This window comes from Candoia aspera, chromosome 5, assembly GCF_035149785.1.
Source record: "Candoia aspera isolate rCanAsp1 chromosome 5, rCanAsp1.hap2, whole genome shotgun sequence".
In the NCBI taxonomy this organism is placed as follows: Eukaryota; Metazoa; Chordata; class Lepidosauria; order Squamata; family Boidae; genus Candoia; species Candoia aspera.
In genome coordinates this window covers 26,258,716-26,285,253 of record NC_086157.1, presented here as the reverse complement: position 1 = coordinate 26,285,253, position 26,538 = coordinate 26,258,716, and the positions used below count along the sequence as shown (strand labels likewise).

The 26,538-nt window shown below is 37.3% G+C and overlaps 1 protein-coding gene across 4 annotated transcripts in view; it reads left to right on the top strand.

Annotated features, from left to right (window-relative positions):
• PCCA (propionyl-CoA carboxylase subunit alpha) overlaps window positions 1-26,538 on the top strand; it is a 269,485-nt gene that overhangs the window by 101,523 nt on the left and 141,424 nt on the right. For all 4 annotated transcript variants that reach the window (XM_063304813.1, XM_063304816.1, XM_063304815.1 and 1 more), the window contains 4 exons: window positions 7,578-7,721; window positions 8,814-8,888; window positions 14,629-14,697; window positions 22,648-22,723. In XM_063304813.1, coding sequence (XP_063160883.1) covers window positions 7,578-7,721; window positions 8,814-8,888; window positions 14,629-14,697; window positions 22,648-22,723 — 364 coding nt within the window. The remainder of the gene's footprint in view (window positions 1-7,577; window positions 7,722-8,813; window positions 8,889-14,628; window positions 14,698-22,647; window positions 22,724-26,538) is intronic.

Here is a 26,538-nt window from a genome sequence, read left to right as displayed (position 1 = left end):
AGAATTCTGTCACCCTTAAAAAAAGATTAGACTAAGGATGATACATCTCTTAGCATAGACTACATCATGAAAATGATATGTATATAATCATCCTCAGAAAATCAGGCTGCTTGATTGAATAACCAGGCAGGCGTGTCTAATACAGTGGTTTGACACTGTTAGAGAATGACAACATTGCATCATAAGAACCAAAATTGGAACCTGTGCCATTCCTGTTTTGACAATTAGTAGTGGTTCATGTCTCACTGCCATTTAGCCATGTACACACTGATCAACTTCAGCAAAGGATCGTTACCATGTCGTGGTGCTGGAGCTTGAGCACCTCAATGATGCCATGAGCTAAACCGTGAATGGCCACCCAAGATGGGAAGGTCATGACAGAGAGGTCAGACTAAATGCGATCCCTGGGGAAGGTAATGGCAACTCACCCCAGTATTCTTGCCGTGAAAACTAAATGGATCAGTACAACCAGAGATATGTCGGTATACCATCGGAAGATGAGACCCTCAGGTCGGAAGATGGTCAAAATGCTACTGGGGAGGAACAGAGGATGAGTTCAACTAGCCCCAGACGTGATGACGCAGCTAGCTCAAAGCCGAAAGGACGGCTAGCGGCCGACGGTGCTGGTGGTGAACGGCGAATCTGATGTTCTAAGGATCAACACACCATTGGAAACTGGAATGTAAGATCTATGAGCCAGGGCAAATTGGATGTGGTTATTGGTGAGACGTCAAGATTAAAGATAGACATTTTGGGCGTCAGTGAACTGAAATGGACTGGAATGGGCCACTTCACATCAAATGACCACCAGATCTACTACTGTGGACAAGAGGACCACAGAAGAAATGGAGTAGCCTTCATCATTAATCGTAAAGTGGCTAAAGCAGTGCTTGGATACAATCCAAAAAACGATAGAATGATCTCAATTCGAATTCAGGGCAAGCCATCTAACATCACAGTGATCCAAATATACGCCCCAACCACAGATGCTGAAGAAGCTGAAGTAGAGCAGTTCTATGAGGATCTCCAGCACCTACTGGACAACACGCCTAAAAGAGAAGTTATTTTCATCACGGGAGACTGGAATGCTAAGGTGGGCAGTCAAATGACACCTGGAATTACAGGTAAGCATGGCCTGGGAGAACAAAACGAAGCAGGACACAGGCTGATAGAATTTTGCCAAGACAACTCAATGTGCATAACAAACACCCTCTTCCAGCAACCTAGGAGATGGCTTTATACATGGACTTCACCAGATGGACAACACCGAAATCAGATTGACTACATCCTTTGCAGCCAAAGGTGGCGGACAGCTATGCAGTCGGTAAAAACAAGACCTGGAGCTGACTGTAGTTCCGATCACGAACTTCTTATTGCACAATTTAGGATCAGACTAAAGAGATTAGGGAAGACCCACAGATCAGCTAGATATGAGCTCACTAATATTCCTAAGGAATATGCAGTGGAGGTGTAGAATCGATTTAAGGGACTGGACTTAGTAGATAGGGTCCCGGAAGAACTCTGGACAGAAGTTTGCAGCATTGTTCAGGAGGCGGCAACAAAATACATCTCAAAGAAAGAGAAAACCAAGAAGGCAAAGTGGCTGTCTGCTGAGACACTAGAAGTAGCCCAGGAAAGAAGGAAAGCAAAACGCAACAGTGATAGGGGGAGATATGCCAATTAAATGCAAAATTCCAGAGGTTAGCCAGAAGAGAGAAGGAATTATTTTTAAACAAGCAATGCGTGGAAGTGGAAGAAGACAATAGAATAGGAAGGACAAGAGACCTCTTCCAGAAAATTAGAAACATTGGAGGTAAATTCCAGGCCAAAATGGGTATGATCAAAACCAAAGATGGCAAGGACCTAACAGAAGAAGAAGAGATCAAGAAAAGATGGCAAGAATATACAGAAGACCTGTATAGGAAGGATAACAATATTGGGGATAGCTTTGATGGTGTGGTCAGTGAGCTAGAGCCAGACATCCTGAAGAGTGAGGTTGCATGGGCCGTAAGAAGCATTGCTAATAACAAGGCAGCAGGAGACGACGGCAACCCAGCTGAACTGTTCAAAATCTTGCAAGATGATGCTGTCAAGGTAATGCATGCTATATGCCAGCAAATTCGGAAAACACAAGAATAGCCGTCAGACTGGAAAAAATCAACTTATATCCCCATACCAAAAAAGGGAAACACTAAAGAATGTTCAAACTATCGAACAGTGGCACTCATTTCACATGCCAGTAAGGTAATGCTCAAGATCCTGCAAGGTAGACTTCAGCAATTCATGGAGCCAGAATTGCCAGATGTACAAGCTGGGTTTAGAAAAGGCAGAGGAACTCGGGACCAAATTGCCAATATCCACTGGATAATGGGAAAAGCCAGGGAGTTTCAGAAAAACATCTATTTCTGTTTTATTGACTATTCTAAAGCCTTTGACTGTGTGGACCATAACAAATTGTGGCAAGTTCTTAGTGGTATGGGGATACCAAGTCATCTTGTCTGCCTCCTGAAGAATCTGTATAACGACCAAGTAGCAACAGTAAGAACAGAGCACGGAACAATGGACTGGTTTAAGATTGGGAAAGGAGTACGGCAGGGCTGTATACTCTCACCCTACCTATTCAACTTGTACGCAGAACACATCATGCGACATGCTGGGCTTGAGGAATCCAAGGCTGGAAGAAACATTAACAATCTCAGATATGCAGATGATACCACTTGAAGAGGAACTGAGGAGCCTTATGATGAAGGTGAAAGAAGAAAGTGCAAAAGCTGGCTTGCAGCTAAACCTCAAAAAAACCAAGATTATGGCAACCAGCTTGATTGATAACTGGCAAATAGAGGGAGAAAATGTAGAGGCAGTGAAAGACTTCGTATTTCTAGGTGCGAAGATTACTGCAGATGCTGACTGCAGTCAGGAAATCAGAAGACGCTTAATCCTCGGGAGAAGAGCAATGACGAATCTCGATAAAATAGTTAAGAGCAGAGACATCACACTGACAACAAAGTTCTGCATAGTTAAAGCAATGGTGTTCCCCGTAGTAACATATGGCTGCGAGAGCTGGACCATAAGGAAGGCTGAGAGAAGGAAGATCGATGCTTTTGAACTGTGGTGCTGGAGGAAAATTCTGAGAGTGCCTTGGACTGCAAGAAGATCAAACCAGTCCATCCTCCAGGAAATAAAGCCAGACTGCTTACTGGAGGGAATGATATTAAAGGCAAAACTGAAATACTTTGGCCACATAATGAGAAGACAGGACACCCTGGAGAAGATGCTGATGCTAGGGAGAGTGGAAGGCAAAAGGAAGAGGGGCCGACCAAGGGCAAGATGGATGGATGATATTCTAGAGGTGACGGACTCGTCCCTGGGGGAGCTGGGGGTATTGACGACCGACAGGAAGCTCTGGCGTGGGCTGGTCCATGAAGTCACGAAGAGTCGGAAGCGACTAAATGAATAAACAACAAAACAATACTGATCAAATCTCTTTCAGATTTGTGTGATCAGCCTGTTAGACTGGAAACATAATGCCAAACTCTCACTTGACCTACATACAGTATATAGTAAAATGTATGTGGAATATGCAAAAATAGGCTCTTTTGTATCTGACTGTTTAGTTAGAAATCCTCCCCGAATACGTTTAAAAGATCCTTGATTTGGGCCATTTTACCCAATAACTATGCTCACAAGTTTCTTTAAAAGAGGAGTTACCTATTGAAAACACAGATAGATGCAAATATAAAGAATCAAATTATTCAAACACTTTTTTTCAAACAGTTATAAAAATGATTCATGAAGGCAATGATTTAGCTCATATCATTGTAAAACATACATTTGCCTAAGCCTGGCTAGAAATGTGAGGCCATATAAGCCTGCTTAGGTCTGGAAATAGATTAAAGAAGTGTCACTAAGGAAGTTGGCTTTTATCAAATTGAAGGGTGTTAAAGCACTTTGGAATGAGAAGAGAAAGAGAAAAAAAATGTAAGTACAAGGGTTTTATGGGTAGAAGAACATTTAAGTTTCCATAAGCAATTTTGTCCTCTCTTGATGTAGAATAATGCAGCAATGGCCTTGAAGAAAATATGCAGCAACTGTTGAGAAGATTTCAACAAGAAAACAGGAAGGCATGAGAAAGAAACTAAAGATTGTCCCACCTTGATTCTCTTTGGCCTAAGAGGGAGGGAAGGAGCAACACTGTCAGGCTTTCAAAATTCTGTTGTTATGACCTGTCTCAATAAAGTGGATTTTTTGTATGTCTTGTGGTGCCTGTTTCCTGACCTGGTGTGCCTCAAAGGGCTGAAGTTGGTATGCTGTACCTCAGTCTGGGAAAAGCATAACTCCTTTCTTATTCACAGGCCAAGGAGCTTTAGCAAATATGAGCATCTCACCACCTGAGTACTCCTGTGAGGGACTCATATCTTTAGCTGAACCATTTTTGACAGACGTATCTCTAACCGCTCAAGGAAGAGTCTGTTTAGCAGAGTGCCGGCTGTATTAGCAAATTTCTCTCTCTTTGGAGAATATGCTTTCTTTGAAATTGTGATTTTTTTCTTCCTGAGATAATTTTGTATCTCTGATTCTCTTTTGGGACAATGTTTATATCTTTATACACTTAAAAATTACTGAAACTGGGTGGGCTCTGATGCAACCTTGGTTTGAAATGTGTACATCAAGCAAATACTTGGAGAAGAGTTGATGTTGATTATTTGGAGTGTAATGCAGTTACACCCTTCCATCAAAAGATTACAAAGGGCAGGATTTCCCTTAGAGAAGACGAGGAAAGATCTTGACAAAAGTGTAAGGAAATGTCCTTTCTGTTGAATAAAGCTATAGAGAGAAATGTAAAAAGGTTTAATAAATATTTACTTTTTCAACATGAATGTAGTTTAAGAAGAAATTCCAGTGACAAAAACATTGCCTTTGGTGCTTGGTATAGGCCTTAATATGATGGATATATTAAGACATACACTTCAATCAGTTTGCCCCTCTTGCAGTTAGCATCTCACCTCCATGGTCTATTCAAGTATAGAGAATTTTCCTCAGCTTTTGAGGCAAACTTGGAAAATTGCTCCTCTGTATTTCTGTTCAGAATCAAAACTGAATATTTGCAATGGATTTAAACCATTTTTTTTCTTATGTCAGACATATAACCTGGTGCAATGTGCAAAAGATGGTATGTGATGGTTTTAAATCAGTCACTATTTGATTGCGATGATGACTAGCTAGAAACAACTCAGGACAGAGGAACCCAAAATTGCTTATTTTTTATCTGATCTGATAGAGTAACCTTAGTGCTTATTAATTAATTAAACAATTTTTTATGGCTACCCTCCTCACACACAGTGACTCCATGCGGCTTACAGAATTAAAATCCACAATACAAAAACCCATCAACCCGCCACCCCTTATTTCTCCCCTTACTATACCCTGGTAGATTAGCTGTTGGATGACAACTGGGAGAGAGGCAGAATCTGGGGGAGAGTTAATGGTGGCTTTCCAATTTGCTATAACCTGATGGAAAATGGCTGCTGGAAATAGAAGAATAAAAATGTAGAAAATAAGTAAATTCACTGTTAAAATGACAATAACAGTGTATTTATGTTATTGTTAATATAAAAATAAACATGCAGTTTCTATGTTAGAATAAAAAAGACTCTTCAATAAAAAAATAAGAATACTTAGCTATAGTTTCAATACAATGTTCATATTGTTGAAATATCCAACTTTTTAGCATGTTCTCTGCTCCCCACTTCCCTTTTATCATTGCTTTTTACGAAGAGAGCATATTGATGGAACAGGCATTTTTAGAGACAGTGATTAAACTGATTAAATAAATGTTGATAAATGTTTTGAGAATAAGCTGTAGAAATAATTTTGTTTTCTGAATGAGTTTCATCCTGGCTTGACCATAAAAAATGAAATACTACTTTATGGTGACCCTATGGTGAGGTTACTATTTCATATTTGAATGAAAATTCAGTTAAAAAATATAAGACATAATTAAAATGCTTTAAACATTACAGATATACTGAAAAAAGTTATGAGACGTAGTTATCTCAAAGGGACTTTAAAAACTCAGATATCCTGAGAAAATAAATAGGTTCTCCTCAAATGTGTTGATAATTTACATATTTAATAGGGTAGAACTTCAAGGTAGATGAATAATTTTCTTGGAGTTTCATCAATGGTTTTAATAAGGTTGATGTACCTGGAAGGTATCAGGTGTTTGACACTGAGTCCTAAAGGAAGATTCTTAAATCATATAATAAAACCTTCATTTTGGTATAATATTTAGAATGGTATTTCAGTGATGTCACTGAAATGGCTAAGTTGTCTTAAAATACGGTGCTGTAAAATTTTAAATGCACAGAGGGCTAATTATAAGTGCCATCTGTTAATTTTTACTCCTTTTTTTTTTTTTTGGCAAAGACCATTATAGGGATATTACATCCGACAAAATGTTATCCTTCAATTAATGTACTTCGAAGAAAATACTTCGTTTGTTCAGTGACCTTTTCTTGTGTCACAAAATACATGAAGTATGACAACTCTGGATGGAGAAACCTTTGTGAAATGGTGTTTCTTAAGACATAGTATTTCAGCTGCAATATCACTTTACAATAAAAGAAAATTCTTCCTTCCTTCCTTCCTTCCTTCCTTCCTTCCTTCCTTCCTTCCTTCCTTCCTTCCTTCCTTCCTTCCTTCCTTCCTTCCTAGTGCTCATTAATATTATGAATTGGCACTTATTATGTTAACTTGCTCTTCAAATGTATTGATTTTATCATTATCTCAAGTTACATTTGTAAAGTTAAATATACATTATATAAATCTGTCTTAATAGTAAAAGAGACTAGTGCACACACCTCTCCTTTTTGGTTTAACTGGGAGTGAGGGTATTCCCACGACAGCATCATCCTGAGCTGTTAGCAGCTATTTGTTGAGAGCATGCAGTGATTCTACTGGTCCAGCTCTGCTATTGTGCATGCTAAGCACTACAGAGATAAGTCAGGATGGAAAAAAAAAACCCTGAAGGATCCATCTGCTCATTTCTGCTACACTGCATTGATGTAAGATTACGCTAATCTCGTTGCTTGTCAGGACAGGTTAGTGAAAGCAGGCGTGTGGGTAATACTTAGGCTAGTCTGATTCTATGGAAGATTGTAGGCTGCTCCTGTACATGCCATGTTAAGTGTAGCAGAACGGGTTGATTATCAGCCAGCTATTTGAGATTCAGTCAAAATGCTTTTGTATTTCTAGATTAAAAGTTGTTCTCTTTTTAAAAGTCCCTCCCCCCAAAACAAATTTATTGTTATCCATCCATCCATCCATCCATCCATCCATCCATCCATCCATCCATCCTATTTTAACCATTATCTGCAATTATTCTTTTGCTTAATTTTATGGCTTATGTCTGTGTTCTGCAATAAATGATGGACATATAGTTTCTGTGTATCGTGCACAACAAAGAGGATCGTCTGTATTGTAAATCAACACCTCCACCCCCCAAATTTTTGTTATCAGGTTGATATATTAGAAAGTTTAGTTGTGTTGTTACTGACTGACAGTTCTTGACCTTGCAGGTTGAACATCCCATCACAGAATGCATTACCGGTTTGGATCTAGTCCAAGAAATGATCCGTGTTGCTAAGGGATACCCTCTCAGGCACAAGCAGGCTGATATCCCCATCAACGGCTGGGCAGTTGAATGTCGAGTATATGCAGAGGTAAAATAACTGTTAATGGCTGGAAGGAGAATTGCTGTAGAAGAAACTTGTAAGGTGTTGGCAAACACCTAAGGTTTCTTCTTTTGATCTTGTTCCATCCTGTGTGGCATGACTGAAGTTTCTTTTCTTTCATTCTATAAAATTCTCTAGGTCAGAGAAAGCTATATACCATATTGGAAAAAAGATTATTCTGTAACAGTATTTCAACATTTCATACAACACTGCTTACTATGAAAGCAAAGGCAACATACTGAGCCCTTTTTAAAAAATAGTTCTGAAAAGAAAATATGGTCGCTGTGCATTTGTAAAATGGCTAGATATAACCAATAATAGTGGCATTTTTAAAAAATCCTTTTTTATTTAGAATTGATCAAGTTAACTTTTATAAACTGTGCTATTGGGAGTTGTAATCAAATGTTGAAGAAGCTGTTTTCTATTTTAAATTCAGTATTAGAATAATTTGTACAGTTACAGTACCCTTATTTTACTTGTTATTTTATGATATTTTTATTCTGTTGTCTACTCTTTGAAAGACTTCTCAACTTCCTTTTGTTCTGAGTTCTCTTCAAATAAAGTTTACATGTATGAGAATTTAACACAATAATACAGAACGGAAATTTTATCCACATGTTTGTGTCAAGCGGTACAAATCTGCATTTATACTGGGGATTATGCTTGAAATATCATAGTGTTATTAATTTATACAGGGTATGATCCTGAAAAGCCTCAGTCTTGTGTACGATTCCAGAAGTACTTGTCTGTGGGTTGTTGGTGTGTGTGTGTGTGTGTGTGTGTGTGCGCGCGCGCGTATGTGTGCTCTCAGCCTGTGCCCCTACTATTGTGCTTTCTTTTAGAAAGATTGCCCTTGCTTTAATAAAGGCACAGCAGGAAGTTTTTAGCTTTAACAAATCTTCCATGACTTGAGTGGAAGAAGCAGATTCATAACCCTACTAAAATAAGTCATTTTGAAAACAAAATATAGTTGGTCCAAATTTAAAGTGGAGGAAATGCTTGGTTTCCCAGTGGCTTAACCTTGTTTCCTGTGCTTTGTCTTACAAAGTTAATACCACTCTGTTTTGAATTTCATTTCAGGACCCTTACAAATCTTTCGGTCTGCCCTCTGTTGGCAGATTGTCTCAGTACGAAGAGCCCCTGCATGTCCCAAATGTAAGTAATTCTGATGTTTTACTATGTCTTATTTTTGAAGCATGAAGAAACCATAGATTTCATAGTGTTTAGCAGATTGGGAAGAGTTCAGGACTCCTTAAGGCTAGCTGTCCTAAACTATTTTTCATAAAAGATAATTAATTATATTAATTAGTGGTTATTAGAAATTAGTATAGTGTGCCAGAACAAAACAAAACAAAAACAAACAAAACCCACACATCCTGGGATATACTTCTAAATAAACTCAAGCATTCTAAATAGCCGTTCTTTAAAGTGCTGGACTAGCTGTGACATACTTCTAGCTTTTATAAGAGTAGTTATTATAACTAGAAGAGCAAGCAGCAAAGCCAAACGTTTAACTGTGTATCTCTGCAGAGTAATAAATGCTCCAGTGAGGAAAGTTCCTATTTCTTTAGCTCTGAAGCTTTTAAAAAAATGAAATGCAATTTTCTGCATGTGATGAAAAGTCGTTATTATTCAAAGTTCTTTTAGAGTGGTTGTTTAACTGGTTGTTACACAAAAAGCAAGGGCATTTCTGCTCTTCAAGGTAGCCAAAATATTGGATGTATAGGTATGGAATGGTGTTAGCTTTGTGAAATAACAAGGTGATACTATCTGTGAATATGATTGTTTACCGTTATTAGTTACATGGGAAAAATAGGGAAACATTATGATCCTGAATCTTAAATTTGGTGAAATTGAATATAGGATTTATTAGACTTCTAAAATTGTTCCTGCCTGTATGCTTCCTGTAGAGGTTTGACTCTTCTGTGTGCTTTAAGAATTCAAGCTGTGTTTAAAAGCAGAAATACAAAATGTAAAGGTTTAGTGAACTCTATATGATGTTAAATGGAAGATGTCAACACACACACAGACACACACTACAGAATGTATCTTAAGCATATTTAATGAAAACCAAATGAACTAAGGAAGATTTTCCAGTAATTACTCTGGGGGCAGGTTGAGGTTTTTCACCATGGTGTAATAGCTAACAGGATGTCAAATATTTTGCCCTTGCAAGTTTTTGCAATTTGCAATATTCCGAACATGAGACCTGTTGAAAGTACAAGTGATAATGGACAAACTGTACCTCCTATGGTCTTTGTCCCACCAAATCTTTCTTCAATTAATGCTGCAGCAGGAGTTTTATGTAATAACATTTGCACTTATGAGCCATCCAGAGAAAGAAAAAAAAAACAATTAAAATGCCTTAAATGTTCTGCTTACTGCTGTTATTTGCTTGTGCGAATGTTGCATGTCAGCTAAATGGATCACAAAATAGATAAAGTGATTGGGTGCAAGAGAGTGCATGCTAAGCTTTGTCTATCATTATTGCTGGGAGCAATCAAATTGATGCCAGCAGGACAGTAGATGCGTTGACAGCTGTAATTATGTATCTCCATGGTGATCACTTTTGGCCTGTCATGGAGGCCTGCAAGTCCCCTCCTTTGCAAGCATTTAATCAGATTGGGCTGTCACTTGTCAGGTAGACATGGTGGGTTGGGAGCTGTGCTTAGGGGAGAGGTGAATTGAAAATGAAGGGTGGGAGATGCCTGATAGATTCACGTGCTCCGTCGTGATACTGAGGGAAGAAATTTTAATTATGTTGGATGCCTAAGAGTAATGATTTTGAGGATTTCATATGAAGTGCCTGAGCCTTTCCCTTTTGGTGTGCTTTCACCACTGTTTTAAAATAGCACCTTTTTTTTTTTTTTTTGCAAATTGTGTTGGCTTATTTTGTTTTTATTTTTATGGGTGGCAGGGCACATCTGAAATTAAGAGAATATTCTGACAGTTATGTGTATCCTATAAATTTATGATAATAGTACAGTGAAAATTTCTTAGAATTTCCCTTATAAAATACAATCATTTCCTCTATTTCCAAGACTGATGAAAATAGAATTATTTGCCCAAAAGAGAGAGGCATCAATAGTCATGGAAAAACTCTAGTATAGTGCAGAAGTACATTTGCATTTGGTGATAAAAACCCAGACTGTCAATGGTCATGGAATTTGGTGTAACACCATGGATGCTGACTTTTGGGAGGGGAAATTGAAATGAATTGAAATACTGGAGGAGGGTATGGTTGGCTGTCTGAAATATTAATTTGTTGAAGGCTGTCTCGCATGAATGTAGTAATGGTCTGAGGTTTTGTATGTTTCTGTTTGAATTTACTTTTAGCATAAAGAAGTAATTGCCTGTTTTTGAATAGCTGTTATTGAAAAAGTTTGTTTATATTTCAAATTAAAGTTATCAGAAGTAGCATAAGTCACTAAATACACATTAAAATGAATCTCATTATTAGCCACTTCTGCAGTCTATGGATAAATATTCTGTTTGCGTCTAGATTTTTTTTTCATTTAATATAAGCTTGATAGAACTTACGTATGGGCTCAGCCCTGCCCCAGACGAAGTAACAAGAAATATTGTAATTTCTTAAACGTCTGGCAATGAATACTTAAACTAGTGTTTCTCATTATAAGCAATTACCAGCTGTGTGGATTTAAGCAGTGCCCTGCTAGATCGGACCTCTGGCCCATCTAGTCCAGCAGCCTCTTCTCAAAGTGGCCAACAAACTGCACAAGGAAGCCTACTAGTCTCCCAGCTGAAGGCCTTCAGAGGCAGGCTAACAGCCATTTAACTCTCCAAATTCTTAAGCTATCATGGTCACTGCTGAGAATTTGGGAATTGAAGTGCACACATCTAGACATCGCTTAGGTTGAGAAACTTTTGGGGTTGATGCTTGTGTATGAAATGGAAAACTTGCTCTTACCCTTCTGCATTGTGATCCTGTGGCCATTCTATGACATAGATTCATACTTGGCTTTCGGGAAAAGAAGGTGGCTGGATTTTTCATTCTGAACAATAGTGCTGGCCTTTATGTTGATAAGAAACATTCAGATATTTCTTTTATCATTCTAATCAAACAGGCTATGTCTGCTTTCACAGCTTAAGATGTTGCATGTTAGGGACCTTAAAAGCCATGCTGTAAATACAACAGAAATGATTAATAGTCAGACCCACTGAAATTCAGAAATAGCTTTTGCTTCCTTATGGTGTCCTTCTATATCCTGCATTTTTTTCCATCTCAATAATGTATTTAGAGGTGAAATCTGGCTTAAAATGTCTTAGTAGTTGTTAGATCCTAAGCAAAATTAACTAAAAATTACATTTTTCTGATGCTATGGACAGCTGCCTACTCTGGATAGAGACCTGAAAATAGGTTATAGGTTAATAACTATCGCTGCTGTTACTGTTCAACTTCATTTAAAATAGCCCAGCATTGGTTTATATAACAGGTTAGGATTTGCTTGAATAAATAGTATTGTACTTTAAAAAAAGCAAATATATTAACTGAAGGCAATTACAGGAATAAAAACATACGTAGAGTATAACAAAATTACTGGTGCCAAGTTTCTACTGAGCTGTTAAACCTATTTCAGGCTGCATTGTCCTAGATATCTAGTTTTCTGTTTGCAGTGGGAAATTATCTGCATTTTACCATTTTATTAGAAATTAAGCCTAAAATGTAATATGTTCTATCAAGGCTATATACCATAGCTGGCTAGGGAATTCTGGGAGTTGAAGTCCATACATCTTCAAGCTGCCAAGGCTGAAAAACACTGCTATATACCATCAGATTGAAAATTGGCTATAATTTTTCTTTAAATTTTGATTGTCAGTTTATTTCCATAAATTTCTGCAGCTAAGCAAAAGAAGTCACTGGTCACAGGAAACATTAGTAACATCAGCAACTTGCTATTTTTAAGAGGTAAAGATTAACGTCGGAGGCCCTTAAAAAGAAGATTGCATCATAAAGTTCATTAGGGTTTCTGCAAAAAAGAACCATTCAATAAATAAAAATCCTATGTTTGTACCATCTGTTAGATTAAGTCCTTGTATCCTCTATAATCAATATGGAAACTTAAGCAGAGTAATGTACTGAATGGTATTTCAGACATCATGAACAACCTTTTTGCACTTAAAAATTTCAAAATTCTTCATTTACTTCGCAATTTAATATTTTGCAATTTCTTAATCTGCTATGTTAGCTTGCAAATAATTTTGCATATTTGGAATGTCAAGGTCCTAACTAGTCCAAACGATTGCTGCCAAGCTGTTGCACAACAAATCTATGTGTCATGAGGAAATATATTCTTTTTGGGTTTCTCTGGCTTCCTTATTAATTCTGTAGCTTAGAAGTTTTGAAGAAATATATAAGCTTATATTGGGCAGTTACTTTGTTCCCATCCTTGTTTTGTCCTTAAAATTCTCATTTTGAAATATATATTTTGTGGTGAAAATGATGCAGAATTTGAAAGTTAGTTTCCTTCCAAACCACAATAGTTGTGCTTACATATTTTCTGTTCTCCTGTGGAATGAGGATAGCTAAAATCGTTGTTCTGAGGACTGGGCATTTCTAAGGTATCTTGTTTGTTTTCTAAAGAAGGTGCTTGACAGCTGCTGTTACAGTTATGAAGCCTGCATTAATAAATGTGTAATTGTAAAGCACAATTCATCTTTTTTTTTCATCATGAAAGAAATGTGATGCAGTTTTCATGGAGTAAAGCCTATTAGGACATGTCATTTGGATAATAAAGTCATCAGTTCGACCTCATGTGGATATTGTAGACAAGAGGTTCTACATCTGGTCCCTTGATAATTGCCTAAATTAAAATCTAAAAGCCTAACAGCCGTTGGGTTGACCTCTTTCTGCCTTGTTGCAGACAGATGAACTGCTGTTTTATTACAAAAAATTCTTTTCCCCAGGTGAAGACTGAAGGGAGTTTCTAAGCTGCTTCTTTCCCTCAGCCTTCCAAACCCAAGTGCAATATTTTGTATCATAACTCTTTCACCCCATCAGGTTTAGTATTTCTCCTCAATATTGTCAGAGAGTATTACATTGTCTTGGTTTTTTTTTTAAAAGTGCGTGTGTTATCTGTTACATGCTCTACAAATTTCAAAAGCATCAATCTATCAAGGACTTATTCTGGAGTAGTTATTTAATATTTAATGTTTCTTCTTTTTTTAATGTACAGCCTGGTGAAAATTAGGAGATTAAAATAATGATCACTACTACTAAATTTTGTTGGTTAATTAACAGTTACCAGATTCTTCAAAAAGTTCAGTAGTTACCAGATTCTTGTCTGTATCTGTGCATTATGTGAATGCATTTATCTTTTCCACCCAGTCTATGAGACTTAAAAAAACTGTTTGGGACTGTATCCTTATAGAGCATAACTTTGCAAAAAAACCTCTGTGAACATCACTGGAATTGAATAATTGGAAGAAAAACAGCTTTTAGATGAGAGTGAAACAGAAAAGGAAATTGTTGCAGTTATGAAAATTAGAGGCCAAGAATTAATAGAGATTGGCTTATCAGCCCTAAAGTTTCTTTTCAGTACTATATGCCTAAGTATTTCTTTTTGAGTAGTAAAATAATGGGTGTAGTGACATATACATGATGTGATTACAGAACAGAGACACTTTTCATGGAAGATGATAGAAAAAGCAATAATTACAAACATGTTTTATGGCAATGTTGAATTTCCAGATTGAAGATTTAAGACCTGAAATAGCAAAATACAGAGATATGATTCATGGAAAACTTTGTCTTATGGCCCATTGCAATAAATTCAACTTTCAAAGAAAAAAGTAGTGGTCAGCATAACTACTACTACTACTACTAATACCCTAACCTTTTCCTATTGTAAAACTAATTTATCTCAATCTGTTCTAGGTTCGTGTTGACAGTGGCATACAGCAAGGGAGTGAAATTAGTATTTATTATGATCCCATGATTTCAAAAGTGAGTTAACTTTTTTATCCATTGAAATACACATGCTATTTTTTAAAAAAATGTATGCATTTTGCAAAGTGTAACTTCCTCATAAGAAAGCTAGAGACTCCTGCTTATAGTAAAATATTTGCTGTAGTGATCCATTAAAAGTATAGAATTATTAGTTGTAGTTACTCCTTGAAATGTTCTTTTGTTTCATTCTGTGTGGTAACAGGATGCCGTTTCAGTGGAATGTGTATGTCCTGATATAAAATTGTTTCAGGAATGCCATTATTTATGAAACAGTTTTATTTTGGAATACAGAAATCTTATGTCTGTGTTAGCACAAACTTTCAAAATGACCTTTGCCAAAAGATGAGAATTAATATTAGGAAGCTCATCATAGTGTTTTGTGATCATAAATCCTTTTGTCTTTGTCATCCTCTGTGGCTTTCAGTTTTAGTGGGGACACTGGTGACATTTGAGTTACCACGTTTAAGCTTTGTAAGTCAAGATATGAAGCAGTCTTGTTCTATCCTCCTTTGTTTATGTCTCTGAGCAAGCCACAATTAAATCTCGACACTTCTAATTAACTATTAATTCCTGTTTATCTAGACTGGGACATTATGATGACAAGGTTCTGAAAAGTCACAATCTTGAATCATGGTTTATTCTGTAGTAGTAACTGCTACTTCGGAAGAAAAGTTAGAGCTTTCCATTTTTAATTGAAAGATGCAGAAAGCTAATTCTTATTCTGAGTTATTATCTTGAGGTATGGCAGCCTGGGCTTGTTGTTGTTTATTTGTTTAGTCACTTCTGACTCTTCGTGACTTCATGGACCAGCCCACGCCAGAGCTTCCTGTCGGTCATCAACACCCCCAGCTCCCCCAGGGACGAATCCGTCACCTCTAGAATATCAACCATCCACCTTGCCCTTGGTTGGCCCCTCTTCCTTTTGCCCTCCACTCTCCCTAGCATCAGCATCTTCTCCAGGGTGTCCTGTCTTCTCATTATGTGGCCAAAGTATTTCAGTTTTGCCTTTAATATCATTCCCTCCAGTAAGCGGTCTGGCTTTATTTCCTGGAGGATGGACTGGTTTGATCTTCTTGCAGTCCAAGGCACTCTCAGAATTTTCCTCCAACACCACAGTTCAAAAGCATCGATCTTCCTTCTCTCAGCCTTCCTTATGGTCCAGCTCTCGCAGCCATATGTTACTACGGGGAACACCATTGCTTTAACTATGCGGACCTTTGTTGTCAGTGTGATGTCTCTGCTCTTAACTATTTTATTGAGATTGGTCATTGTTCTTCTCCCAAGGATTAAGCGTTTTCTGATTTCCTGACTGCAGTCAGCATCTGCAGTAATTTTCGCACCTAGAAATATGAAGTCTTTCACTGCCTCTACATTTTCTCCCTCTATTTGCCAGTTATCAATCCAGCTGGTTGCCATAATCTTGGTTTTTTTGAGGTTTAGCTGCAAGCCAGCGTTTGCACTTTCTTCGTTCACCTTCATCATAAGGCTCCTCAGTTCCTCTTCGCTTTCAGCCATCGAAGTGGTATCATCTGCATATCTGAGATTGTTAATGTTTCTTCCAGCGATTTTAACTCCAGCCTTGGATTCCTCAAGCCCAGCATGTCGCATGATGTGTTCTGCGTACAAGTTGAATAGGTAGGGTGAGAGTATACAGCCCTGCCGTACTCCTTTCCCAATCCTAAACCAGTCCGTCGTTCTGTGGTCTGTTCTTACTGTTGCTACTTGGTCGTTATACAGATTCTTCAGGAGGCATACAAGATGACTTGGTATCCCCATACCACTAAGAACTTGCCACAATTTGTTATGGTCCACACAGTCAAAGGCTTTAGAATAGTCAATAAAACAGAAATAGATGTTTTTCTGAAATTCCCTGGCTTTTTCCATTATCCAGCGGATATTGGCAATTTGGTCCCTAGTTCCTCTGCCTTTTCTAAACCCAGCTTGTACATCTGGCAATTCTCGTTCCATGAATTGCTGAAGTCTACCTTGCAGGATCTTGAGCATTACCTTACTGGCATGTGAAATGAGTGCCACTGTTCGATAGTTTGAACATTCTTTAGTGTTCCATTTTTTTGGTATGGGGATATAAGTTGATTTTTTCCAATCTGATGGCCATTCTTGTGTTTTCCAAATTTGCTGGCATATAGCATGCATTACCTTGACAGCATCATCTTGCAAGATTTTGAACAGTTCAGCTGGGATGCCGTCGTCTCCTGCTGCCTTGTTATTAGCAATGCTTCTTAAGGCCCACTCAACCTCACTCTTCAGGATGTCTGGCTCTAGCTCACTGACCACACCATCAAAGCTATCCCCGATATTGTTATCCTTCCTATACAGGTCTTCCATATATTCTTGCCACCTTTTCTTGATCTCTTCTTCTTCTGTTAGGTCCTTGCCATCTTTGGTTTTGATCATACCCATTTTGGCCTGGGCTTAGATGTACTTAAACCATAGTAGAATGAACTACTAATTGTGGACTTTCACAAACTTTACTGCTTCTTGTATAGTCTTAAAAGGATTAAAATCGGTCTGTCTTTTAAAATTGGCTGTAGTCTAATGTGTTGATGGATATAAAACTCAATTTCTTATTAACATTGGCATATTAAAAGAAGTCTGTTTCTTTAACTATGTTTGAAATTGGATGTTTTCAATATTAGCTAGTTGGACAAGGTTTGGTTATTACAACAACCTGCAGTTAATCTAAAACAGAAGAAATAGCTTCTGATTTCTTCATGGTTATGCTGGATGAGAGGAAAACTATGCTACAAACAAAAAAGGACCCTCCTGTATTGGGCAAGCGCCCATCGTAGTAAACAAGGTGTTTATCACAGCAGCCAACAAGATGATTCTAGAGTGGTCTCAGACAGGAGATAGAGATGTACTTCTTCCCACTATTTTCCCCTTACAGTTAGTATTTGGAGGCATGCTGCCCCAGCCCACGAGTAACACTGAACCTTCAAGGGTAAAGGTCCTTGATATATCTGACATCCACATGCATCTGGTCTCTTTTTAAAGCCATCCAAGTTATTGGCCATCTCCAGTCTTTTGTAATGAATTCCACAGGTTTGTTTAATTAATTAATTCAGTTGATATGGCTGCCCATCTTCCCAAAGTGACTGGGTGGCTGATGCCACATAAAAACACAGTATAAAATAACTTAACCCTCCCACCCCCCTGCCAAATATATAAAACTTACAGTGGCACATTGGGCAAAACCCAGGTTAACTACACTGTGTGTACAATTATTAGGCAAGTGAGTAGTTTGACCATATCATCATTTTTATGCATATTTTCCACGTCCAAGCTGTATAAACCTGAATGCTTATTGGATATAAGCATATCAGGTGATGTGTATTTGTGTAATGAGGGAGGGTGTGGCCTCAGGAGATCAACACCCTATATCAAGGTGTGCATAATTATTAGGCAGCTTCTTTTCCTCAGGCAAAATGGGCCAAAAAAGAGATTTAACTGAAAAGTCAAAAATTGTAAAAAGTCTTTCAGAGGGATGCAGCACTCTTGAAATTGCTAAGATGTTGGGGCGTGACCACAGAACCATCAAACGTTTTGTTGCAAGTTATCAACAGTGTCGCAAGAAACGTGTTGAGAAAAAAAGATGCAAATTAACTGCCAAAGATTTGAGAAGAATCAAATGTGAAGCTACCAGGAACCCATTATCCTCCAGTGCTGTCATATTCCAGAACTGCAACCTGCCTGGAGTGCCCAGAAGTACAAGGTGTTCAGTGCTCAGAGACATGGCCAAGGTAAGGAAGGCTGAAACTCGACCACCACTGAACAAGACACATAAGTTGAAATGGCAAGATTGGGCCAAGAAATATCTGAAGACAGATTTTTCAAAGGTTTTATGGACTGATGAGATGAGAGTGACTCTTGATGGACCAGATGGATGGGCCCATGGCTGTATCAGTAACGGGCACAGAGCTCCACTTCGACTCAGACGCCAGCAAGGTGGAGGTGGGGTACTGGTATGGGCTGGTATTATTAAAGATGAGCTAGTTGGCCCTTTTTGGGTTGAAGATGGACTCAAAATCAACTCCCACACCTACTGCCAGTTTTTAGAAGACAGTTTCTTCAAGCAGTGGTACAGAAAAAAGTCTGCATCTTTCAAGAAGACCATGATGTTTCTGCAGGACAATGCTCCATCGCATGCATCGAAGTACTCCACTGCGTGGCTAGCCAGTAAAGGCCTCAAAGATGAAAGAATGATGACATGGCCCCCTTCCTCACCTGACCTAAACCCTATTGAGAACTTGTGGGCCCTTCTCAAACGGGAGATGTACGGTGAAGGAAAACAGTACACCTCTCTGAACAGTGTCTGGGAGGCTGTGGTTGCTGCTGCACAAAAAGTTGATCGTCAACAGATCAAGAAACTGACAGACTCCATGAATGGAAGGCTTATGGCTGTTATTGCAAAGAAGGGTGGCTATATTGATCACTGATTTTTTGTTTGAAATGTCAGAAATGTTTATTTGTAAATTTTGAGTTATTATTCTGACTTTAACAGATGAAAATAAATGAGTGAGATGGGGGAATTTTCATTTTTCATTTAGTTGCATAATAATTCTGCACACTAATAGTTGCCCAATAATTGTACACACATAGATATGCTCCTAAGAAAGCCAAAACCTCACTTTTACTTTCTTAAATATTCAGGTTTGAGGTTTATTAACATTTTGGATTGACCGAAAGCACTGTAGTTGTTCAATAGTGAAATTCATCCTCAAAAATACAACTTGCCTAATAATTGTGCACGCAGTGTATGTATTGTGTAAAGAAGTTCAAAATGTCCTTCCAGATAGCTTAATTGAATGACCCTTGGTTCTTACGTTTTGAGAGTGGAAGAAAAAATTCTTGTCCACTTTCTCAATGCCATGCATGATTTTATATACTTCAGATGTTTCCCTTCACTTGTTCTTCTTCTAAGCTAAGTGGCCTGAGATCTTAGCTTTTTCTCACAGGATTTGAATTTTCTAATTATTTTGGTTACTCTCTTCTGCACCTTTTTCTAGCTATATCATATCATTTTTCAGATGTGGCAAGCAGAACTGCACATGGTATTCCAAATGCAGGCATACCATAACTTCATAGAAGGTCATTATGCCGTTGGCAGTTTCATTTCATCCCTTCCCTTATAATCTATAGCATGAGATTTGCCTTTTTAATAACTATTGAACCCAGAGTCTCAGTTTAGCTACCCACTATAATTCCAATACCTTTTTCCTAATTAGTGAAACTCATCATTAGTCTAAATGTGAAGTTGTTTTGCCTCTGTGCATCCATTTACACTTATTTAAGTGCATTTGCTCTTGGTTCACCATTTACTTAGCTTAAAAAGAGCCTTCTGGATATTGTCATAATCACTTTTTGTTTCACAGCCTTAATTATTTGGTATTATTTCAAATCTGGCCAGCTTGCTACTCACCCTTAAGTCAAGGTAATTTATGAACAACTTAAAAAGCACTGGTCCCAGTGTAGGTCTTTAAAGTTCTTCCCTTCATTGAGAAAATTTATTATTTATCCCTATTCTTTGCTTTCTAACTAGTTAGCATTTCCTAAATACTAACTAGAACAGATCCTTACATGCCATTGACTGTTAAATTTCCTGAAGACTCCTTGCTGAGAAACTTTGTTAAAGGCCTTTTGAAAATCCAGTATACCTTATATACAGGATCATTTATATTCACATGCCTGTTGACACTCTGAAAAAAAGAACATAAAAGGTGACAAGGAAAGATTTACCTTTGTAAAATCCATGCTGATTTTCCATCATCTGTGTGTTTACTTACGTTTTGTTATACCATTTCTACCAATTTTCCCAGAACATGTATTAAAGGAACAGGCATTAAGTTTGTTAAAGTTAAATGGTTAAAGTCTCATTTTTGGTTTATGCCTGAAACCTCACAGGTGCATCATATCAGGTAATTAAAGCAGCTAAGGTTAAATTGGGGTTATGTCCTATCTTGGAGAGAAGAACCACACTGAGATGATTGGTTGAGTCTGTAGTGTTTATTGTTCTACTCAACTAGACAGAAAATCCTGCTAAACTGAAAGGCAGTGGGAAAACCCTCACAGAAAAACCCAGAAATCTAAGGCAGGTCTGCTCTGTGTTTCTTTGATGGGAGATTCAAAGCTTCTAAACTACGCATGCATTTCTCCCCCTGGAGAGGGCCCCACTCCTGCTCACCAGCAGTACTTATGACAGGCTACTACATTTGGACCAATTTGAATATTCGTTGAAATATATAGTATTTGCAGGACTGCCTCTCCCCTAGAGTATCCAGTGAGTATCTGCCCATCCTACAGACTGGATAGGGTAGGCATGCTCCAGGTCCTTTCCCTGAAATCTAGGAAGACCTCAGAAGCATACCTTTCTCATGGCTGCCCCTACCTTATGGAATATCCTCCCCCACCAGAGTTCTGGCAGGCCCACACCCTTTCAACCTTTCAGAAGGCCATCTAGACCTGGCTCTTTACCCAGGCGCTGGAGTAGAGTGAGGATGTCTTGAGCACTTTGATCAGGCATGATCACTAAATTAACTTAAGATTGTGCCAGATATTGCTTCCCATATTGATTCTGTGGAAGAATTAGATTTTCCAGTGTTTTCTAGTATCTTAGATTTTATATTGCCTTTGATATAAAAGAGAAGAAATTCCACAATGCCCTTCCCTCACTTTCTATTGAGCTTGTATCCAGGAATGTCTGTTGTTCTACTGAATCTCTCTGCTTTACCAGATTTCTCTTATGTCCACAGTATCTGTGTTCTAATTTGTGACTTAGTACTCTAACTCCCCAGTGGCGCTGCGGGTTAAACCGCTGAGCTGCTGAGCTTGCCGATCGGAAGGTCGGCGGTTCGAATCGGCGTGACAGGGTGAGCTCCCGTTGCTAGTCCCAGCTCCTGCCAACCTAGCAGTTTGAAAACATGCCAATGTGAGTAGATTAATAGGTACCGCTTTGGCGGGCAGGTAACAGCGTTCCGTTCAGTCATGCCGGCCACATGACCTTGGAAGTGTCTACGGACAAATGCCGGCTCTTCAGCTTTGAAACGGAGATGAGCACCGCCCCCTAGAGTCGGACACGACTGGACTTAATGTCAAGGGAAACCTTTATCTTTACTACTCTAACTCCCCACCCCTGCCAGCTTGGCTCAGAGTTCTAGCATGGCACAGAAACATCTATATGCCATGTCCCTTTTCAAATGTTGTTCAGATGAGGTTTTTTTTTTTAATTCTTTCAACTTCTGATTGTTGTGATTTCCCAGTGTTTATTGGTAGGGTGGGATTGTTGTGTAAACCTTCATTTTAGTTTAACACAAAACAAAACAAAACAAACACCCACCCAAGCCCCCCCCTAAAATATCCCACCTCCTCTACTCTCAACCCTGCCAACATCAGTGATCTTCCCTCATGATTGCCAGTGCACTGTCTTTTTGCTCTTCTCCTCCTCCTCCATGTTGCACCCCTCAAAAAAGTTGGGATTGTTCTTTACTGTTTTATTACATGATTGTTAAGAAATCATACAACTGTCAATTCTATAGATGCCAGTTTGTCAGAAGTTAATAAACGTAAATGTACCCTGATCTCATAAAATTGACAGAAGTACAGTACAGTGTAGTAGTCTGCTTGATCTGCAGTTTGCCAGTGCAGAGAAAAAAACACTAGAAATGTGTATATAACTTACATTTTAGATGCCTAATTTGGAATAAGGTTTCTAGACACAGGCTGCAAGTGAGGGTTGTATGTTGTCATGCCTTCTTTTAACAAAGATACTGGACAAAATTAAAGTTTTGACTTACAGAAAATCATAAATGTTGAGGAGTGAATGAAAGCATGTCTTAAAGCTTCATAATATTAAAAAAAGAATCATGAAATAGCATATGAGAGAAGAAGATTTTGGTTTTGATAGAGTTTCTTTTTTTATGTGTGTTGTAGCTGATCAGCTATGGATCCAACAGAAATGAAGCTTTGCAAAGAATGGAAGAGGCCTTGGATAGTTACGTTATAAGAGGTAAATTACAAGTACAATTACTCTAAGTGGCATAGCTTATTTTAGCTCTATTAACTCTTAGATTAGCTTTAGTTTTTATAGAGTTTAAGCTAACTTTATAACTTCATATGTTACATGCTACCTATGTTGGTTCTAGTGTTTTATAATACTGTATGATGTTTATGTATTGTACTGGTCAGTGACCAAAATAAATATGATGCTGATGCTACTGTATGATATGCCAGTATAGAAGCATATAACTTTATGTGAGCCGTATAGAGTTCGTTGAGGTTGGCAGGATATCATCATCATCATCATCATCATCATCATCATCATCTATGCAAGGAAAGTTATTGGCTTTTTTTTTTGCTTTTATTGAGTACAAAACCCCCCCAATAAACAATAGATAAAATTATAACAAAAGAAAAAAGGAAAACAAAAGATAAAAAGAAACCTATAAAAGGAAAAAAATAGGGCATATATGTTCTGCATAAAGATTTCAATGAATGATAACCATATTTCATTATAAACGTCCATACGTAATCTGTATCAATTAGTGATGAATTTGTAAATCGCTAAGAACATTAATTCTGCAGATCATTGATTAGTTGAGACCATATAATTATTTTTTAAACGCTGAAGAATAAGTCTTTTAGCTATAAACAGAGCAAGGAGAATCCACTTTTTTGTCCAGATATCAACTTCCATACAATTGGAATATATATTTAAAAATGTGAAATAGGAAAATATTAAATCTTACTTTAAAAAGTTAAGAAACATAATAACTTATTCCCCAAATGGAACAATTTGGTGGTACTGTACAAACATATGTTTAAATGAAGTATTAATCTCATTGCATTTGCAATAACATGATGAGTTATTCAGACTTTTTTCTGTGTAAACACAATGGAGTCTAATAAGCTTGAAATATTCTTTTTGTCATATAAGGAGTTACTTAAAATATATATAGGTTTTTGTTACTGATGTTAACGTCTCTTCCCAAAGTCCACAAAAAATAGGAATCTCTAATTATTTTTCCATTCAGCTGTTAAAGTTTGCATATCATATTGTTTCATCACTAACAGAATTTTATCAAGAGTAATGGAGAAGGGGATATCATAGGATTTAATAATTGTTTGTCATAGATTGGGTATTTCTGAGGCTGAAAATTCTGCAAGTCCAGGTTGAACGTCAATAGGTGTTGTAAATACTGCCATTGACCCATCTGAGGCAAACAATATTTGCACTAAAGTGAAAAATGATAAAAAATTCATCATTTTCTTCTACTAATTAATCCAAAGTATAAATCTCAGTTTCTATCCAAATTTTCCATATAATTACTTCATAGCATCAAAGCATAAGAAAAATGACCAAAATAATCACTTTCTAGAAATAATGTACCATCATGTTTGAGTTGATCTAATAGTAAAAAAGAACTATTCGAAATCTATTGTATTTTGATGTCAAGAGAGTCCAACTAGATCAATTTTGCAAATACTTCAGAACAATATTTTTAATTAAAGTATAAGATGGAGAAACTTTTACAGGATTTCTAGTTGGGTTTATTTAATGAGGTTTACTAATTTTCCATTTCAATATTACAAACTCAGAGCAAAAATAAAATGCAGTTTTTTCTCACTGAACAAATATATTGTTGTGTCTTTATATAGTAACTGAGTTAGAGCCTAGATATTTGAAAGGAAGGTTCAAATCAGGAAAATAATTTACATATCCATGCTAGCATCTCTGAATTTTGGCCAGCAGCCCTGAAGGTGTTATTCCTCATTTAGTCTAGTCTGAGCACCTGGATGGAGTCTGTATATCTTGCTTGCATTGTGTAAGGTCTTCCTTCAACTGCTATTTTTATTGGCCCATTTTTTTCTTAGAATACTAATCCTTTCTGAAATTGAATTTATCCAATTGCTGTGAGGAAGCCCTCAGTTTGTCACTCTGGAAGAGGTTTGGTTCTAGGTTGCTACTACTGTAGATGAAAATTATAAGTTTGGGGAGACGTCCTTCTAATCAAATGGTTACAGAATGCAGTGGTAACATGGCAAATTGCATGGTTTACTTTCTAGCCAACCACATGCAAAAGCTATAGTAATATCTGCAGGTGCTTACTCAAGAATAGATAATTTCACTCTTGTATATAATGCTAGTGTTATTAAGAATGATAAAAGGACACATTTTCTTCTTCCTCATGATTCTTTTTTATGGACAGTTATTATTATTTGAATACCAGCAGGTAAAGACTTGATGTGATAATATTTAGAAACAGAATTCCAGTGGAGTTGTTTCATTTTTTCCATCTCCTCAAATAAGTTATCTGCTTTTAAGTTTACTTTTTTCCATTAGAGATAACTGTGTAATTCCAACACTGCTGGGTTTCCAGTTTTTTGACGTCTTTCTTCCTAACCCCCATTGCTAAACTCCGATAAATCAGTGCATTAAAAGAAAGAAATGTAGAAAGCTTTCCCCCCTACTCTTCCCTTGCTTAGGTGACCTTTGCTTCCAAGAAAGAGAAGTCTAGTAACTTGAGAGCTTTAGCACATGTCTCTTTCTAAAGAAATCCATCCAGCTGGTGAAAAATCTTGAAACCATATGAAATTATACTTCTTTTTACGATATGCTTTTATTTGGTAGTTCTTATTTGGTAGTTGCACATAGCTAATTTTTCATCAGAGTCTTCAGTAAACATGAGATTTAATTGGACTGCTTCCATCTCTAATAGTTCTAGCTGTTCAGGTCCACATCCAAAAAAAGATGTAGCATTGGCAAATGTTCAGAACAGCTTCAGTATCTATATAATGGAGCCCAATATAAAATACAGCTACCTTTGCACATTTAGATAGTACTTGAAGACTTTTAGCATGTTTAAAGAATTCCTCTGATGTATATCCATGTCACTTTCTTGTACCTCTGTCTATTGCAAGAACCTATGTGTTCTTGATATTAGTATGAATGGCAAAATCCATATCTGTTTATTACTCTCTGAATTCTTGTTGTAGGAAATGTTCACGATTTGGGTTAAGAGTTATAGCCTGAAAATTATCTTGTGGGTACTTTAAATTCTTGTTAGGAATTAAATATTTTAATGCATTATGTATTTACCTACTTATACAAGTTTGTATACTAACCAGTTTCCAAGACTCTGGGCAGTTTATGGGCTCTATACTTAATATATTGGCTACTTCTGCTAATTATTGTTCCTTTTTTGATTTCAAAAACAGTTAATATCACTTTATAAGTAGTAGTAATTAATGTTATTTTGAAATTTTGCTTTCAATTCTACGTTGCTAATAAAGTTCTCTATTTCTTTTTTCCTCTCTTTCTTCTTGGTTGTGCTTTTAAATATCTGTTAAGATAAAATTATTTTAAAAAGAAAAAAGAGAAAGGCTGGGATGAAAGAATAAATATTTCCAGAGTGGGGGGGATATCTCTACCACCAATAACCAACTCATATTAAAAAAATGACACCCATGCCACTTAACATTTGATATAAACAATACTAATAATCATACTCAAAATGTCTGTTTAACAGTCTTCACAGCCCTGCAGACAGTAAGTGGTTATTATGGAGACGGATTACTGTTGCGTCTCTGTTCCCTTGATTTGCAGAGACAGAACCGCAAGCATTCCTTCCCTATATATTTTCACAGGCAGAGAAGACTCCATTTGGAGTTCATTCCTATGGTAAATAGTGTTTTATAGAGTTCATCCTATAGAAAACCCAGTCTGTTTCTTTGGCTTTCACAAAATCACAAGAATCATAGATAACTATTGCAAGATGCTACCTAGTCACCACTCTAGACTCTGAGTGGCATCTAGTTCCAAAT